At 42.9% G+C, this 19,577-nt stretch overlaps 1 protein-coding gene across 1 annotated transcript in view; it reads right to left on the reverse strand.

The window, feature by feature from the left end:
• Positions 1 to 235: 235 nt before the first annotated feature.
• Positions 236 to 19,577, reverse strand: part of GALM (galactose mutarotase) — a 70,244-nt gene continuing 50,902 nt past the window's right edge. Inside the window, exons 5-7 of the mRNA XM_003416085.4 lie at positions 4,061 to 4,202; positions 2,043 to 2,217; positions 236 to 1,452 (exon numbers count right to left, since the gene is read on the reverse strand). Of these exons, the coding sequence (XP_003416133.2) occupies positions 1,375 to 1,452; positions 2,043 to 2,217; positions 4,061 to 4,202 (395 nt within the window). The 3' untranslated portion in view covers positions 236 to 1,374. The remainder of the gene's footprint in view (positions 1,453 to 2,042; positions 2,218 to 4,060; positions 4,203 to 19,577) is intronic.

A 19,577-nucleotide genomic window follows, 5' to 3' on the forward strand; every position in this document is an offset into this window, starting at 1 on the left:
GGAGTCTGAATCCACCAGCCACTCCTTGGAAACCCTATGGGACAGTTGTATTCTGTCCTGTAGGGTTGCTATGAGTTGGAATTGACGACACACAACAACAAGAGGAAGTATGGGAAGGTAAGGCAGGCTGAGGGGACTTATAGGAAAATGCTGGAAAGCACAGTAGAATCCAGAACACACTGTACTCGGTCCATTTCCCAAAGACCAACGACTGACAGGTTTAAAATGAGTCAAGGAATTGGAGTCTTCTGAGGTGCAGATTTTGGATTTATTTGAACTGATTGATAGTACATGATAGCATAAAACATTTCCTTAAAAAGCACCAACCCAGACCCATCACTGATTATTTAATTGTCCAGGAAAGGAGAGTGCCCCCAGCCTCGTCTGTATGACACCTGCTCCCAGGGCAATGTGTAATCCTCACTGCCCATCACAAGGCAAGGCGTGCCCCTCACACTAGCATGGCTCCTATCTCCAATGTCTCCTTTCTTACCCATGCCTGTGCTCGGCTGGGCTTTCTCAGGTAATCTCAAAGGCAGAAAGTCTAAATGACAGATTCTCCATAATTTGATTTTCTACTTTAAGTTAAACCATCTCCAGGACTAACAGTTAAACTCAACCTATTGCTTCTCATAACAGTGAATCTGGGAAGAACGGCTGGCTCTAATCACCACAGCAAGGGTAAGATCCCCCTTTGGCCCTCAGTGCAGACCAAGGTGGAGGAGCAGGAAAAGAAGGAACTTGAGTCCACATGACCTGAACTCAAGTTCTGGCCAAAAGTTTTACCAGCTGGGTGCCTATAGGTATGTCGCTTAACCTCTCTCAGCCTCGGAGACCGCATCCTTCCATCAGAGCTAGAGGCAGAGCGTTCCATCTGCCAGCATGCTGAATGGGCTGATGTCACGTTTGAAAACCCGAATGTGCTGTTTGAGGTAGAGGAAGACGAAAAAGAAAAGGAGTGAGACAGTAGGAAAGAAGAAAGGGACAGTGAAAAGCAGAAAAGAAAGGGGCAGGGTGAAATGATGGAGCCAACAACACCTGACCAGGCACCACTGCCTCTGAGCTTGAGGGTCCTTGGTACCACTTCTGTGTTCAGGTTAGGGCTTAAATGGTGACACTGGCAGTTGAGTTCCCTTGTCCTTTGAACTACACAGAGAATAGAGCTGGTCATTAGACATGGCAGGGAGCCAGCCATTGGAAAAGCTCCTAGGAAACCAGTATTCAGACTGATTATCATGACAGCTACCATTTATATGATTTTAATTCACAGGATCACTTTTAAAGCCTCTAAATCTTTGCCTCATTTCTGGATAGGAAACAGGGTGCTGTGGAAGTTCCTGTCGGTCCTGTTACAAGTCATGACTTCACACTTCCTTAAGCCACAGAAAAGTTGAACCAGGTGGTGTGGTCATACTCCTCACCAGGTCTCAGCAGCACAGGAGGGAAGTGGGGCTGTGAAGGGGAAAACAACATCGGTTATACCTGCCAGCCCAGGTTGCACCATCACCCATTCAGGAATTCAAGACATGCTTCTGGACTGGACTGGATTCTAGACCAGTGTTAGATCAGTATTCTATAGACCAGTTGCCAGTGCAGGGGCTATTTATTATTGATTTGCAATGAGATAAAGAGCTTGTGCCAGAATGAAAATCAGCTACACTAGGGCAGCGGGGAAGCAAGACTATTTGTTAAAGGAAGCAGTGTGTTGATTTACATTCTGGTGCGAGCTCATCATGGACTGGCACTCTGGAGCATTACTCCAGTCAATAGCTAGGAGAGTTTTGAGGGAGCAAACAGGAAAGTGTGGGTGCAGAAAATGACTAGGTATTGATGAATAAAAACAAACTGAATACAGGCTTTGAAGTGCAAAATTTGTTTTTTTTGTTTTTTAACTTGGCTAGGGTCTTCCTGTATTTATCATGTCTTAGGAGAACAAACATGAATTTTAGAATCCTAGGGAACTGGCTTGAATGTCGTGACCGCTGTGGTACAGTGTGGCCTTGGACACACCACCACTCTGACGAGGCAGCCTGCGGCTTTACCTGATTGACTGCATTGGGCCAGTTCTGGGTCTCAAGGCAGAAACCAGAGTGCTTGGGGTAGACTGCTCCACTCTTCCCCTTGATCGTGCCATCCAGAAAGTTGCCCGTGTAAAACTGGACACCAGGCTGGGTGGTGTACACTTCAAGTACCCGCCCGCTTCCAGCATGACGGACCCTGAGGATGAAGCCAAACAGCCTGTGAGTCCAGGGCAGAAAAGCAGGCAGGGAGGGTAGAAGCCGGGAAGCAGCTGTGAGACAGGAACCAGGGCCAGCCGTGGCGCAGGGACAAGGCGTAAGGAGAAGACAAAGGGAAGAAGAGCGTGACGGAGGATTCTCACAGCCTCGTAGGTGAGGCATGGAGGGTTCCCACAGCCTCCCAGGTGTGGCACGGAGGGTTCCCACAGCCTCCCAGGTGTGGCACGGAGGGTTCCCACAGCCTCCCAGGTGAGGCACGGAGGGTTCCCACAGCCTCCCAGGTGAGGCACGGAGGGTTCCCACAGCCTCCCAGGAGAGGCACGGAGGGTTCTCACAGCCTCCCAGGTGTGGCACGGAGGGTTCTCACAGCCTCCCAGGTGAGGCACGGAGGGTTCTCACAGCCTCCCAGGTGCAGCATGAGCAGCTGGTTTTGATGATCCTCAATAGCACCTTCTCACTCTGATCTTGGCTTTGGGGAAGAGGGAAAAAATCTCCCCAGCCAGATGGGGGTGGTGCGGGGTGGCCAGGTTGGAGAGAGGCAGCTCTAGGGTCCTGGAGGGGCTGGGGGTTCTTATAAAGAGCCGGAGCTCTCTGTGTGGCCTGCTTTATGAAACAGAAGAGACGCTTTTCCTAAAGTAAACTGTTTGCCTCCTTGCAGCTTGAGCAGGCTGCTTTTAGTTAGACCTCTGCCTAGAACAGTCCTGCTATGGGTTTCCACAAGATTCACCGTTTCCTTTTTTAAAATAAAATAAAGCCTCTACAGAGGTGAGACGTTGCCCAGCACCGTACTTGGTGTCGAAATGATATAAAGAAATGACGGGAGTCTTACCATCTCACCAAGAGGCAAAACACACACACGAAACAGTTAAAATATCCCCACAATGTGTTGTCAACCAAGAGATTCAGGGGAACATGCTGCAGAAAAAGGTCCAGGATTTAAGTAAAAGGAGAGAAGGCAGGAGGGTGCCCTCAGGTGGGGACAGTGAGGACACAAAGGTGACTAAGGAAGAAAGTGGGCTAGAACTGGAGAAACAGAGCCTGGATGGGCTGGGGCCTTGGTGTTGGGGCTCGAATTTGAATTCTTTTTCTCTGCTGTATTTAAAATCCATTCGTTCAACAAACATTTATTGTTTGCTAGCGCCAAGCATGGTACTGGTGTTAGGACAGAGGTCGGAATTCACAAAGAGGAAACAGCATGAGGCACTTGGAGTTTAGTGAGACGGTGAGAGTGTGCAGTACAAAGGCCTATCAATCGAGGCTGGCTGTGGTGAGTGCTGTATGGGGGGAGCACAGCCTCCAGCTCTCCAGGGAAGTAGACAGGACACAAATCACAACTCAGGAAACCACAAAAGGCTCTGGGGGTTCAAGCAAGGCAGAGGTGGCTTCCACCAGGGGGAATTAGGACTTTTAACAGAAAATGGGCCTTAAAGAACAGGTAGAGATGGGAGACAGAGAGCAGAGAAGGGAATCCACGCAGGAGGCATAGGAGTAACAGCATGGCGAGGGCGGGGGAAGGTAGGGATGTGGTGGGCTGGGCGGAGCAAACGTTAAGTGCTCAACTAAAGCCAAAAGATTGGCAGATTGCACCCACCCAGAGGCGCCTGGGAAGAGCCCTGGCGATCTGCTTCCTAAAGGTCACAGCCTTGCATACGTAGCACGGTTCTACTCTGCACACATGGGGCTGCCATGAGCCGGAATCGACTTGACAGCAACAAACAACAGCAGCAGCAAGGTAAATGGTACTGATACGGCCAGAGGAAAAGCTCCTCAATTAGGCCTTGGTGTCTATTCCCTACAGAGACAGTAAATGAAAAGGACCTGACCTTGCACAAAACTGCTTTTCTTTAGATCTCTTCAGACAGAAATTGTGGTCAAAGCCATCGATGTGGGACTCTTGCAGGTGTTTTCCAAGCTCCACTGGCTTCCTCAGGTCAAATGCAGTTCCTTGCACTGGAGCAACTTCTCCTGGTGTAAAGAGGCAGAAAAAAGAAGCTGATAAATACACATATCAAATTTTCATACACAATGTCCTAAAGACCCACTGATTCTACTGTCTCGGCTGTCATTTCAATTTTTAAAGGAGATGGGGGCTTAGATCCCAAGATGCTACGAAGGAGAATAAACTACTGGATTTCTTTCATTATAAGGTGCTACTGATTGCAAGATGCAGTACCTGTACCAAGTATTCTAATTTAAGAATAATTTAAGTGTGAAGATGTACAAAAAATAGAGGAAACACAGAATCTCCATTCAGGGCTAAGTTGGATAAAGGGTGATGGTTGTTCTCACATCTTACTGTACGTAAATAAAATAGTCATTCATCTTGTTGACATTTCTTGTTTAGTGCTGCAATATCCCAGGGCTCATAACCAAGTATTAGTACCTGCAGTGGCTAACCAGACACTAACGAAGTCTCTGATGTTAGATTCTCAAACCACTTTGGGCCAAAGGTATATTGGCAACCACTCTGGCTCCAGTCATCTCCCTGATCAGCCTGTAGACACTGTCCAAAGGGTGTTGGGAGCTAGTCACAATAACACTGGGACAAATGGGTTAACTGGGAAAGCCCAGGGCAAACTGGGATATATGGCCATCAAACTATATGCCAATTTCAGATTCAATCCTTTGAATGAAAGCTTTGCGTCTCCAGGAGTGATTCCTGAAGGAGTTGTACTCAGGCAGTCACTGCTTCCTTGGCTCTAAGCCAGATTAGATTCTTCAAGCTCTGGGTGTAATATATTTTTGTCCTTGAGCCTCTTCACAATGATGTGGGTGGGTGGTGAGCCCTGAGAGAGGATACTGCAGCGTAGGGACCCTCAACTTTTACAGGGCAAAGCACAGAAGGAGCCTGGACAGGGATCCTGTTCTGACAGTCATCACACAGCCACTGCCCCAACGGGCACATCCCTTCATAGTGTCACAGAACTCAAGGGTGTTGGGATGGAAGGGTTCTCAGAGCTCCTCTGGTCCAAACCGCTCATGTAACAGACCGATGAGGAAACTGAGACCCACATAACGTGTTCCTAAACAACAACCTGTTGTGCTGATGTATGGTATTCCATCAACTGAAGACACTCATTTTCATATTTTAACATCTTTGAAACTGTCATGGTTTACCTGGCAGAGGTTTTTCTTCATGGTATGTAAAATAATGGTGAACCTTCCATTGACGGCACCTTAGAGTAAATAAAATACGTACATCAAAGAGTTTGCTGCATCCTCTGCTTTACCAAAGCCACTAAGCAAGTAATCAGAACTCTGAGGGAGAAAAGGGAACTGGCATTGTTTTGGGAAGTCATTTCAGCCCGAAATTCAGGGGAGAGAGAATTCATCAGTAGACAGTCTGAATATATAAAACAACTAAAAGCTGGTACAGGCTCTGAGCAACTCAGTTGGAAGAACCTCAGGACTAGGTGATAGCAAAGGTCCACCCCCACCCTCCTAAAATTCTAGCCTACCCAAGAATAGGAGCAGTCAGATCCTAGAATTTTGCATCAGGTTCAAAAGCTCCCTGGCTCCTCTGCAACAGGCCAAAAGAGGTGAGGTGAAATGGAATCACTCTTCTTGAGGGAGGAAGAAGAAAAAGGCTCCATTTTAAAGCCTTAAATGATGATACAGTTCAGTCCTTTTTAAAGTTTCTTTCCTGTTCCAGAACCGTATCATGTATTTTTAAGGTAGTACAAACTTACAGTGTTTAACATACTCATTTAGGGTGAGAATTACTTTTTTCTTTTATGTGGTCACATATAGATATTTTAGGAACTTGGTTTCTATTATTTTTAAGGGAGAGAGATAGCATGCAAAGTGGGACTGAAGTCTCAGGAAGCTAAGAAAAATCAGGAACTTGTACTTGACTGTTAAAAGAATTAAATAAAAGGAGAACCAACCGACTGTTAGCCATTTAAAGCATTTAGTTTGGGTTTTGTGAGTTCCTAAATCCTGAGAGGAAACACAAATCTGTCTTTAGATAAAACAGGCATCCTTTTCTTAAACTCAGAGCTCCTTTCATAACTGATGCCTTCATGGCATTTGAGGACTAGGGTCCTGGAGCTCACACAGAGCTGTCAGGGTCCTTGCGGTACAAAGTGCCCAAGCAAGACACTGTGACCTGGGTGACACCGTCCTGGAGTCCAGGTATCCATGGCTCAATCACGGGACTTTGGGAAGCACAAAAGAATCCTTTTACCAGAGTCGGCTTTAGGAAAAATTAAATAGCATCCTTTTTGAAACATTATTTAAGAGCATCTATTTCCCTGGCCCTGGCTCCTCTTTTACAAAAAAATAATTTTTGAATAGGCAGTATTTGCATGACAGTCCCTGGGTGGAACATATGGCTAACTCGGCTGCTAACTGAAAGGCTGGTGGTTTGAGTCCACCCAGAGGCACCTCAGAAGAAAGGCCTGGTGATCTATTTTCCAAAAAAAGAGCCATTGAAAACCCTATGGAGCACTGTTACTCTGATACACATGGGGTAGCCATGAGTAGGCACTGGCTCCATGGCAACTGGTTTTAATATTTGCCCATGTAATCAGTTTAACGGGAGCCCTGATGAAACAGTGGTTAAGTGCTCAGCTGCTAACCAAACCTTGGTGGTTTGAACCCACCAGAGGCTCCACAGGGGGAAAGACCCGGCGATCTGCTCCCATAAAGACTATATCCTAGGAAACCCTATGGAGCAGCTCTACTCTGTCATATAGGGTCGCTATGAGTCGGAATTTACTGGAGGGCACACCCCACCACCAGCCATCAATTTAAAAGATAACAAATGTAAAAGTTACAAAATACTGTATAATTAAAAGAATTTCTCTCGTCTTTGTTCCCCACATATCCCATTTCCTTCAGAAACAACCAGAAGCAACCACTGTGTTTTCCTTCCTGGTTTCTCACACACTCTTCCAGATAGTCCAAGTATATCCAAGCATCTACATGCACACTCATAAAGTACAATAAAAGAAAATAAGTGCACACTCATACATAAATATGGTGCACCAGTTTGCAGCTTGCTCTTTTCACTCAATGTATCTTGGAAATTGTTGCTGAATTTATTGAGGCATTTTATTAGACAACTCTATATACACTCCTGTTTTTCTCTGTGACAATTTATCCATTCTACATTTCAAGGGCCACATTTATAATTTTATATTTTTCTAGAAAATTATCCAGTTCATCTATATTAGTTTCACATTTATTTATAAAAAGTTGAACAAATAAATCATTTATGTTCCTTTTAATTTCATCTGGCTGTGGTTATTTCCCTATGCTCATTTCTTATTTTCTATATTTAGTAGCTTAGCTAATGACTGATCTATTTTTTTGTTCTATTTTTCCTTCCAAAAAAGCAGCTCTTTGAATTATTTATTGGTATTACTTTTCCCTGCTTCTTTTCAAAATCAAATTTTCTGCTTTTATTTTTATTAATTTTTTTCTTTTGTTCTTTTGGGTTTATTTTGTTACTCTTTTTCAAATGCCTAATTCATTTATTTTCACACTTTCCTGATTACTAATATAATTATTTAGAACTAAGATTTTCTTCTGAGCAACACTTTAGCTGTATCACATGTGAAGTTTCCATTATAGTTATCTCCTGGATACTCCTTGTTCTGGGGTTTGATTTCCTTTTAATCCAAGAATTATTTAGGAGTTAAAAAACTTTTGGGTCAGTGTTAGCTATATTATTTATATTTTATGGAATCGCCCAAGGTTTTTTTTTCTTTTTTTATTGTTTTAAAGAGTTTTTTAATCTTTTTTTTCTTTACTGTTTTGTTTTATGGACTTGTCTAATCTTTGGCTGAAGGTTGGACTTCAGGAGTGGCTTCAGTTCTGAGTTAAAAGGGTGTATGGGGGCCACAGTCTTGGGGGTTCTTCCAGTCTCTGTCAGACCAGTAAGTCTGGTCTTTTTTTATGAATTTTGTTCTACATTTTTCTCCCACTCTGTCCAGGACCCTCTATTGTGATCCCTGTCAGAGCGGTTAGTGGCGGTAGCAGGGCACCATCTAGTTCTTCTGGGTTCAGGCCGATGGAGGCTGTGCAACTTTGGTCCATTAGTCCTTTGGACTAATCTTTCCCTTGTGTCATTGGTTTCCTTCATTCTGCTTTGCTCCGGATGTGATGGGGCCAGTAGATGTATCTTGGATGGCCACTCACAAGCTTTTAAGACCCCAGATGCTACTCACCAAAGTTGGACATAGAACATTTTCTTTGTGAACTTTGTGTGCCAGTTGACCTAGATGAACCCTGCAACCGTGGTCCCCAGCCCTCAGCCCCAGTAACTCAGTCACTCAGGGGGTTTGGATACGCCGAGGTTTTATTTATAGTCTTAGACACGGTCATTTTTGTGAATCTTCATTGTGAATTACATCCTTTATTATTACAAGCTAGCTTCCTTTGTGTAATTTAATGCTTTCTGTCCTGAATCAGCATTTTCTGATGTTAAGATGAGACCCTCTTCTACCTTTGATTTGCATTCGCCTGGTTTGCTTCAGGGTTTTTGTATTTTCAACCTTTTTGAGTCACATGGTTTGTACACAGCATTCTATTAGGTTTTGCTTTGGGATTCAATCTGAGAGACTTTGTTTAATAGGTGTATTTCATGGCATTAATATGACATACAAATGTTCTAAGTGTTCTAAGTCCTGTCCTCATATTTTATGGTATGCTCTCTGTGTTTATGACTTCAAGTTTTTTTGTGTGTGTGTGTTTTAATTACTATATGGTTTCTGTTTGCTTTTATGCGTGTTTCTGACAATTTAGAAGGTTTATGTTTTTGTTTTAGTGGTGATATCTATTTATATATAACTTCAATATAATATATTTTATCCTGTTTTTTAGACAGAAGCTACTCTGAATTCCTTTCTTCTCCTTTTCTACTGCCTCTTTGCTACTTGAAAAACAAAAACCAAAAACCAAACCTATTGCCGCCAGGTTGGCAGCTGAGCTCTTAACCACTGCACCACCAGGGCTCCCCTTAAACTGAAGGTATCCTAAAAAAAAAAAAAAGCACTTTTGTTTTCCGGTAGATGGCGCTAGAGACAATAGAAAGGGCTTGTTTTAAAACCATCCACCTTGTGTGAATTCTGAGTCAGTTCTCTAAACCCCGATCAGTTCTGAGAGAAATGAGAGGTGAACTGTTTGGATCTTTATGACCAAAGACCAATCCTGGGTAGAAGTGATCCACCTAGTACTCTGTCCTGTGACCAGCCACCTCCCAAACTGACATAAAAAAGGCAACTCTGTGGGTATCTTTGAGTCGGAATCGACTCAACAGCAGTAGGTTTGGTTTGGTTTTTTTGGTGGGTATCTTTAAGAAACAGTTAGACTGGGGAAAAGCAGCAGCTTTTCTCATGGGCTCAGGATAGTTTGAATCTTGTCAACCCATATTCTAATGGTAATTTATGTTAAGCTTTCTTCCCTAATATATTATGGTGTTCACGATATTAGTTCTTTCTTAAAGCTGCATTTGGATTCAAATCTAACCCTTATGATAGTTTTAATATGATTGCCCCAAGTTGATCAAAATTACTAGCAATTACTTGCCTTAGAGTATGAATATGGTCTGAAGAATTTAAGGAACAAAGAAAGCCATGGGATTTTCATGAAGGAAGAACCTAGGTTGTATTTCAGGTCTGTTTACCTGATACTGAGCAATTCACAAATCAATATTTGCTTCGGCTTTTCCCTCTGTAAATCGAAGCTGCTATACATTATATGGAAATATTTGATAAATGATATGCTTGGAAATCTTCAGGAGGATGGTATGCATAAATAAAGGGACCAGTTTTCAGGATAACACACGTAACGCAGAGCAGAGACTAGAGAGAGTGTAAGAGTTCAAGAATGGCAAACCTCACTTAAAATCAGAAACTTAGAGTAATTTTAAAATGGATTTTTGCTAAATGAGAAGAAAAAACGGTTCCAATCTATCTTCCCTGCCTCACATCCTGACACGCTCCTGCATGATCTGGCATATGGAAAACTTGGCACCAGCCTCCCAGATTCCCCATGTCTCTGGGCCCTTTCTCCTAACTGGAACTTCCTTTCTGTGCTCCCTACCCCCACTACACTCTGGCAAAGTCCAATAAATCATTTAAGATTTCTCTCTGATGCCATTTCCTCTGTGAAGGATTCTAGCCTCCAAGTCCAGAACTAATCTCTTTTTCTACTTTGTTCCCACTTTGAACATACTTTCCCCCAAACACCCCTCACATTATATAGTTACAGGATGATACCAAGCCATGTTTCTGTAAGGCATGTGAGCCCCAGGGCAGGAATTGCACCCTATTCATCTTTTTTGTTTTTGAACATTTTATTGTGCTTTTGGTGAAGATTTACAGAGCACATTAGTTTCCCAATCAATAATTCATATACAAATTGTTTGTGACATTGGTTGCTGTCCTTGCTATGTATCGGCACTGTCCCCATTACCACCCTGAGTTCCCCGTTTCCATGTGGCTGGTTTTCCTGCTCCTTCTGCTTTCTCATCTTTGCTTTTGGGCATATGTTGCCCTTTTGGTCTCACACAAGACAATGGCTCCGAGGAGCACCCTCCTCACGGGTGCCGTTGTTCATCTCATGTAGTTAGCTTATGTGGAGTCTATTCCGACTCACGGCGACCCTGTGTACAACAGAACGAAACAGCTCCCGGTCCTGCGCCGCCCTCACAGTCGTCGTTACACGTTTCAGCCCATTGTTGCAGCTGCTGCGTCAATCCATCTCATTAAGGATCTTCCTCTCTTTCACTGACCCTCGAACAAGCATGATGTTTTCCAGGGAACGGTCCCTTCCGATAACGTGTCCAAAGTACACGAGATAAAGTCTCGCCATCCTTGCTTCTAAGGAGCATTCTGGCTGTACTTCTTCCAAGACAGATTTGTTTGTTCCTTTGGCAGTCCACGGTATATTCGATATTCTTCGCCAACACCAGAATTTAAAGGCATTAATTCTTCTTAGGTCTTCCTTAGTCGTTGTCCAGCTTTCCCATGCATATGAGGCAATTGAAAATACCATGGATTGTGTCAGGCATGCCTTAGTCTTCAAAGTGACATCTTTGCTTTTAATACTTTAAAGAGGTCTTTTGCAGCAGATTTGCTCAATGCAATATGTTGTCTGTCTTCTTCACGGCTGCTTCCATGGGTGTTGATCGCAGATCCAAGTGAAATGAAATCCTTCACTACTTCAATATTTTCTCCGTTTATCAGTTCACCTTATAGGCCTATTATATGGGTGACAGGTTATCCCAGGAGTGGCTTCAGTTCCAAGTTAGAAGGGTGTCTAAGGGCCATAGTCTCAGGGGTTCCTCTAGACTCTATTGGACCTGTAAGTCTGGTCTTTTTTATGGATCTGAGTTTTTTTCTACATTTTTTCCCCCACTTTAACTAGGACCTTTTATTGTTATCCTGGACAAAGCGGTTGGTAGTAGTACCTGGGCACTAGCTAGCTCTTCTGGTCTCAGGCTAGTGAAGACTGTGGTTCCTGTGATCCGTTAGTCCTTTGAACTAATTACTTCCTTGAGTCTTTGGTTTTCCTCACTCTCCTTTGCTCTGGATGGAAAGAGACCAACAGTTGTATCTTAGATGGCTGCTCACAAGCTTTTAGGACCCCAGACACTACTCACCAAAGTAGGATGCAGAATGTTCTTTATGTTCTTTACATTGTCTTTATGAACTATGTTATGCCAATTGACCTAGATGTCCCCTGAGACTGTGGTCCTCAGCCTTCAAGTCCAGTAACTTGGTCCCGTGAGGTGTTTGATTATGTCTAGGAAGTTTCCATGCCTGTGCCCCTGCCCCCGTGTGCTCTATTACATACATACATGAATGTACATGCACTAATATATATGTAGAAATATTCATATCCAAACCTATATATGCACATGGATGTACTCCCATGTGCCCTCCCACACCTTGCAGGATTATATATATTATAGTATTTACCTTAGTTGTCTTTTCTTCTTGCAAACCTCTCACTGTCTTCCCTTGTCTTGGTCATGCTGTGCTGACTTTCCTCTTGTTGTGTATTGTCTTTCCCTTCACCAAAGTTAACACGTGTCTACCATATAGTTAGTGATTTTCCCTCCCCCACCTCCCATCCCTAGTAACCATCAAAAAATGTTTTTTTCTGTGTGTAAACTTTTCTTGACTTTTTATAATAGTGGTCACAAACTATATTTGTCCTTTGTGATTGACTTATCTCACTCAGCATAATGCCCCCCAGATACATCCATGTTGTGGGATGTTTCGTGGATTCATCATTGTTCTTTACTGTTGTGTAGTATTCCATTGTGAGTATGTACCACGATTTGTTTATCCATTCACACATTGATGGGCATTTAGGTTGTTTCAGTCTTTTTGTTATTGTGAATAATGCTGCAATGAACATGGGTGTGCATGTCTATTCATGGGACAGCTCTTATTTCTCTAGGATATATCCCTCGGAGTAGCACTGCTGGATCATATGGTATTTCTATTTCTAGCTTTTTAAGGAAGCCCCATACCATTTTCCATAGTGGTTGCACCATTTTATATACCCAGCAGCAGTGTATAAGTTCCAATCTCCCCACAACCTGGCCAGCATTTGTTGTTTTCTGTTTTGTTGATTGGTGCCATTCTTTGCTGGGGTGAGATGGTATCTCATTGTAGTTTCGACTTGCACCTCTCTAACGGCTAGTGATCGCAAGCATCCCTTCATGTGTTTGTTAGCTGCCTGAATGTCTCCTTTGGTAAAATGTCTGTTCATGTCCTTTGCTCGTTTTTTAATTGGACTGTTTATTTTTGTTGTTGTGAGGTACTGAAGTTTTCTATAAATTTTAGAGATTAGACCCTTGACAGATATGTCAAAGCCAATTTTTTTTCCAAATCTGTAGGTTCTCTTTTTACCCTTTTGGTGAAGTCTTTTGATGAGCATAATTGTTTAATTTTTAGGAGGTTCCACTTATCTATCTTCTGCTGTTTGTGCATTTTTAGTTATGTTTGATATTCTATTTATGCCATTTACTAGTGCCCCTAGTGTTTTCCCTATATTTCTTCCATGATCTTTATAGTTTTATGTTTTACACTTAGGTGTTTGATCCACTTTTAGTTAGTTTTTGTATTGTGTGAGGTATGGATCTTGTTTCATTTTTCTGCACATGGATATCCAGTTTTGCCAGCACCATTTGTTAAAGAGACTTTCTCTTCCTCATTTAATGAACTTCGACCCTTTGTTGAAAATCAGCTGTCCGTAAGTGGATGGATTTACTTCTGGGTCTTCAATTCTGCTCCATTGGTCTATGTGTCTGTTGTTGTACCAGTACCAGGCTGTTTTGACTACCCTGGCTGTATATTAGGTGTATCCTACTTATCTTTGTATCTATCCTCTAGGAGTGAAGTAGAGCCCTTTACTTGACTAAAAACTGATGAATGGAGCCAGAAAAAAAAAAAAAAATAGGGAAACTATGAATGTTGTAGTATCCTGTGACACAGAATGAAAGATCTAGAAAGGATCTAGGAAATTACCTCATCCAGTCCCCTCACTTTGCAGAGCATGAAGTTGAGACTCAGACTACTAAAGGGACTTGCCCAAGGTGATGCATTTCCCTAGTGTCAAAGTCTCCAGGCTCCCACTCAGACACTTTCCATATCACCCTCTGCCAGGTGCTCTTGATTTTTCTCACTAAAAATTTGGAAATGAACATGCAGTTCTTCTAATGTTAATGTGCGCTTGTCCTCGTGTGCTAAGAATAGAAGATGTCAAAGTAGCTCTCTCGGTAACGCTGAGTGTACAGGAAATGAACCGGAAATGGGAAGGGTGCCCTCAGAGAGAATGTCACATCATCAGACTTTGGTTTTAAAGTCACCAGGAAGCCAGGGTAGGTGCCCATAGAGAGAAGATGTTTTCTGGTTGGCTTAGAGTGCATTAAGGCCTGAGCAGCAATGCCGACTGGCAGACATCGGTCTCTGACCCAAAGATGTAGGTTTACTGTTCTGGGGCCGAGGAGGGGCCTGAGAGAAAGGCTGATTGGCAGGTGGCATTATGTATCCACTCGAGGCTCATGGTCATGAATATAGAGTGAGAATCAGTAAGCTGCATGGTGGCAGGTGTGGAGGTTGTGGACGGGTGAATTTAATCATGGTTCCGTTTTGTTGGGAGAATACAAAGAAGGAGAAAGGCGAGAGAGTTGACAGCATGCGCAAAGGGGTGATTTTTTTTTTTTTGGTCAGGGTCCTTTTTTATTGTGCTTTAGGTGAACGTTTAGGGTGCAAATTAGTTTTTCATTAAACAATTAATACACAAATTGTTTTGTGACACTGGTTGCCAACTCTGCTGTCATTCAAAAATTTATACATTCTCTCCCTTTCCACCCCAGGTTCCCTGTGTCCATTTGTCCAGTTTTCCTGTTTCATCTTGTCGTCTCATCTTTGCATTTGGGCAGGTATTGCCTATTTGGCCTTGTATACTTGGTTAAGCGAACAAGCACATTCCTCACATGTGTTGTTTGTTTTATAGTCCTGTCTAATCTTTGGCTGAAACGTGGATTTCAGTTCTGAGTTAGCAGGGTGTCCAGTGGCCATAGTCTCGGGGGTTTCTCCAGTATCTGTCAGACCAGGAAGTCTGTTGTTGTTTTTTTTTTTGTTGTTATGTTTTGTAAATCTGAATTTTGTTCTACATTTTTCTCCTACTCTGTCCAGGACCCTCTGTTGTGATCCCTGTCAGAGCCATTAGTGGAGGTAGCCAGGTACCATCTAGGTTTTTTGGGCTGAGGCTGGTGAAGGCTATGCTACTTGTGGTCCATTAGTCCTTTGGACTAATATTTTCCTTGTGTCTTTGTTTTTTTTCATTCTCCTCTGTTCCATATGGATTGTGACCAATAGATCTACCCTAGATAGCAGCTCACAAGCTTTTAAGACTCCAGACAGTACTCACCAAAGTAGGATGTAGAACATTTTCTTTATGAACTATGTTATGCCAATTGATCTAGACATCCCCTGAGACTATGGTCCCCAGCCCTCGGCTCCAATAACCTGGTCCCTCAAGGTGTTTGGATGTGTCTAGGAAGCTTCTATGACTTTGCCTTGGTCAAACTGTGCTGACTTATATTGTGTGTTTTCTTTCCTTTCACCAAAGTTAATACTTGTGTACTATCTAGTTAGTGATTTCCCCTTCCCACCCCTCCCCTCACTTGTAACCATCTATTCATGTGACAGCTCTTATTTCTCAAGAATATACTTCTAGGAGTGAGACTGCTGGATCATATGGTATTTCTATTTCTAGCTTTTTAAGGAGGCGCCATATTGTTTTCCATAGTGGTGTACCATTTTACATTCCCACCAACAATGCATAAGGGTTCCAATCTCATTGCTACCTCTCCAATGTTTGTTATTTTCTTGATTAGTGTCAGTAATGTCCAAGGGAGATGGCATCTCGTTGTGATTCTGATTTGCATTTCTCTAATTGCTAATGATTGCAGGTATTTCCTCACGTGTCTGTCGACCATCTGAATGTCTTCTTTGGTGAAGTGTCTGTTCATGTGCAAAGGGATGATTTTAATGATGAAATTTGAATTTAAGAGGTGGCAGTGAAGGAAGTGAGATCATGAGGGGGTGAAGGACAGTGAAAGAAAGACTCAAGAGACTATAGGTTCTTGTGGCATCGAAGAATTACTGGAGCTGAAAGATAGGAGGTGGTGGTCAGGGATTGATATGTCTTAGATTACGATTGTGGGAATTTGCAGTAAGAGGTCAAGGGTATGACTCTATGATGACAGGAGTGTGTACCTAAGAAGGGTGGAGGACAAGATCATTGGAACAGAGGATGTCAAGAAGCTAAGAGGCCAGGGCATCACCAACACAGATAATGAAATAATCAAGAGTTATGATAAGAGTGGTGTTAGACTGACAGTGAGCCAGGAACAAGGGGAAGTGTCTTGGGGTGGGTGGTCTACAGATGACTGCAACAAAGAGGAGTTGTCTGCGTGCCACTCTGGCAATTACAGTTGCCAGCTTTTTTTGCAGGAAGATGAAGAAGACCTCATAATTGAAAGTACTGTAGTACTTTCTAAGGAGCCCACGTGGTACAGTGGTTAAGTGCTTGGCTGCTAACCAAAAGGCTGGTGGTTCAAACCCACCAGCTGCTATGCTGGAGAAAGATGTGGGTCTGCTTCTGTAAAGATTTACAGCCTTGAAAACCCTATGGGGCGGTTTTACTTTGTCCCATAGGGTTGCTACGAGTTAGAATCGACTCGATAGCAACAGGTTTGGTTTTTGGTTAATACCATCTACCATTCCAGGTCTCTGCCACAGGAAGTTAAATCTTTCTCTTTCTATTTGACTTCCTGACAGAGGTAAATTTACCTGTACTCTGGAAGTGAAGGAAAAGCTCACTGCCTTTATGAAATCATCTGCTTTGATTCGTCTCTCTTATCTCACATAAGGGACTCACACACATATTCTGTTTTGAGGAACATGGCCTATTCTCCATGACGGCTTGTGGCAGATTGTACTTTTCAGAGATGGCTACACCTGTATGTATCCCATCCCACATAATCTTCTCACAACAAGAAGTGATGCTGACACTCCTTCACTGAGAGGTATAGTCTTTGTTCCCTCCCTCGAACCTAAATGAACCTTTGTAATCGTGTCAACCGGTAGAAGGTGGCCCAAGTGATGCTCTGTGATTTCTGAGGCCAGGTTATAAAACGCAACGTGGCTTTGGCCTGGGCACCTCTCTTCTCAGGACACTATCATAGCCTCCAAGTGAGGAAGCTGAAGCCACATGAGAGGCCAAGTGTGGGGTATTCTGGCTGGGAGCCCCACCTGGGCTCCCAACAACGGGCAGCACCACTGCCAGACATGTGAGTGAATGCATGATTCCAGCCCCTACTCTAGTTTTCCAGCTGAGGCCCTGGACATCATGTGCAGAGACAAGCACACCCTTTCTAAATTCCTGACCAATGGAAACAAGATATAATAAACGAAGTGTTGCGATAACTTCTTGTTGGGTGCACAGGTATGCCATATCTCTTTCACCGTCTCCCTAGCTCGAATGGACATGATAACTACTAATGGACATAAAGTAAAGTATGTGCTTTAGGGCGAGATGATTGCCCTCCGAAGAAAGCCAGAACTGTATCTTAGTTGGATAGAGGAGGAAGGAATGTTCTCTGGTGCCAGTAAATCTATGACAGCCTGAACAGGGCACTAAATGATGTCCATTGCCTTCATGGGGCTTTCTACTTTTATTACTACCTTTTACCTTTTATTACCCCCTTTTATGCCCGGGAGAGAGGAACTTGGGCACTCTCCTCCCAAGCCATGAACTGGGGTGTGTGCTTGGATGTGATCTAACCCTGTGGATGGGAGCCTAACTTCAGGGAACCTAGGCTGATGATGACGTATGCTGTTCTACTCATCCCCGTCCTGTTTATTCTGTGAGTAATAACTGTCTGCTGATCACGCCGTTAGAAGAGTCTGGTCTCAGAATCTGGTGGAAAAGACAGGTAAGACATGTTGTAAGAGGATGACAAATGCAATGAGAGTGGGGTTTGTGAGGCTGTGATAGAGCATGGAGAAGCAGCACCTAACTCAGCCATGAGCATCGGGAAGGGTTTCCCAGAGGTAGTAATTGGAGCCCAGTCTTGAAACATAAGCCTGAATTAACTAACTGGGCTGGTCACAGCAGAGAACAAGCATAGGGACCAACTCCTGTCACCTGTGACATTGTATCTGGGGCACAGGCAGGACAAATTCATATTACAGATATCCTATGGGCACCTTTGCACTCGACTACTAACCTAAAGGCTAACAGTTCAAACTCAGCCAGTGGCACTGAGGAAGGAAGGCCTGGTGATCTGCTTCCGTGAAGATTACCACCCAGAAAATCCCACGGAGCTGTTCCACTCTGTAACTCACGGGGTCACCGGGAGTCAGAATGGACTCGACGGCAATAGGCTTGGTTTTGGTATGGGCACCTAGCTCTGACTTAAGTTTGTGGGCAAAAGACTTAAGAAACAGGGTAGAAGGTGAATTGGTACTTGTAAGCTTCTGATCAAACACTGAGTACAGTGAAATTTCTTCTGTAACATGAGCTTTTTCTCAGTGTTTGACAGAAGACCCATGTGGGGATAGTTTTAATTCAAAGCTTTTAATTCCCCATGATCTGAAATAGCTCTTTTCCTTGGCTGCTGGTCCTCACGCCTGCCTCTCTGAGAAAAGGAACGGACAGTCACTGTGAGAATGGCTGAATCTCCACGTTCATTCATTTTACCTCCTTTCTTCATGGCAAAGCCCCTTTCTACCTCATCCTCACACAACCCAATTATACAAATGCAGGGAGAAAACCACAGTTTCTTCAGGTAGTCCTCAGCACAGGTAAGTCTCATTTATAATAACAATTAAACATTATTTTAACAGAGAAAAGGAAGAAAACAAAAAGAAAATCTGGCATAGAGTCTCCAGAACATTTTGGTAGGTGGAAAGAAATTTTTTCTAATATTTTTTTCTCCTTTAAAAAATACTAAAAAAAAAAAATTAAGTATGCTATTTGAAAATTGTTGTCTATGATTTGTCCTATTTTGGTTTACAAAGCTATGTAAGATGTTCTAGGATTTAGACAGACTTATCATCAGTTTCTATGCCTCTGTAAGTTTCAGTTTCCCCATTTATAACATGGAGATATACTGGTGCCTATCTAATACAGACACTGTGAGTACATAGAACTGTCCCATATGGTTTCCAAGGCTGTAATCTTTATGGAAGCAGACTGTTACATCTTTCTCCTGGACTAGTATCTGGCACACAGTTAGCTTTTTCTCTCTTTTATACACACATACATACACTCAAATCCATACTCGCTCCCTTGACAAAAAGAACACGTATTACAGCATAAACCATTAATGAAAAAGAAAAGTACATTCCTGCCTCAGGGGGGCATTGTCATTTGCATTAAACAAAGATTCATGGTAAATCTTAAACCAAAACTATCCCCTGAAATCTTCTTTGAACCACAAAATAGCTTATCTTAATTAGTAAAGCACATCTGCTTTGAGAATTGTGTACTTTTAAAGAATTATCTATGAGATACGAAATTGGCAATGGCAACTGAAAGGTTAGATGGGAAGCTCAGAGGGTAGTGAGTTTGATAATGGTGGTAGAATTTTGGAAAAGGACAGCAAGAATGGTATTACAACTTGAAGAATATAATCAATGCCTCTGAATTGTACATGTAGAAAATGTTGAAATGGTGTTAATATTTGGCTGTGTACACTTTCACTAAAATAAATAAATAACCAAACCCACTGCCCTCAAATTGATTCCCACTCATACCGACCCTATAGGACAGAGTAGAACTGCCCCATAGTTTCCATGGAGC

Source organism: Loxodonta africana, chromosome 26, assembly GCF_030014295.1.
Source record: "Loxodonta africana isolate mLoxAfr1 chromosome 26, mLoxAfr1.hap2, whole genome shotgun sequence".
NCBI classification, from domain to species: Eukaryota; Metazoa; Chordata; class Mammalia; order Proboscidea; family Elephantidae; genus Loxodonta; species Loxodonta africana.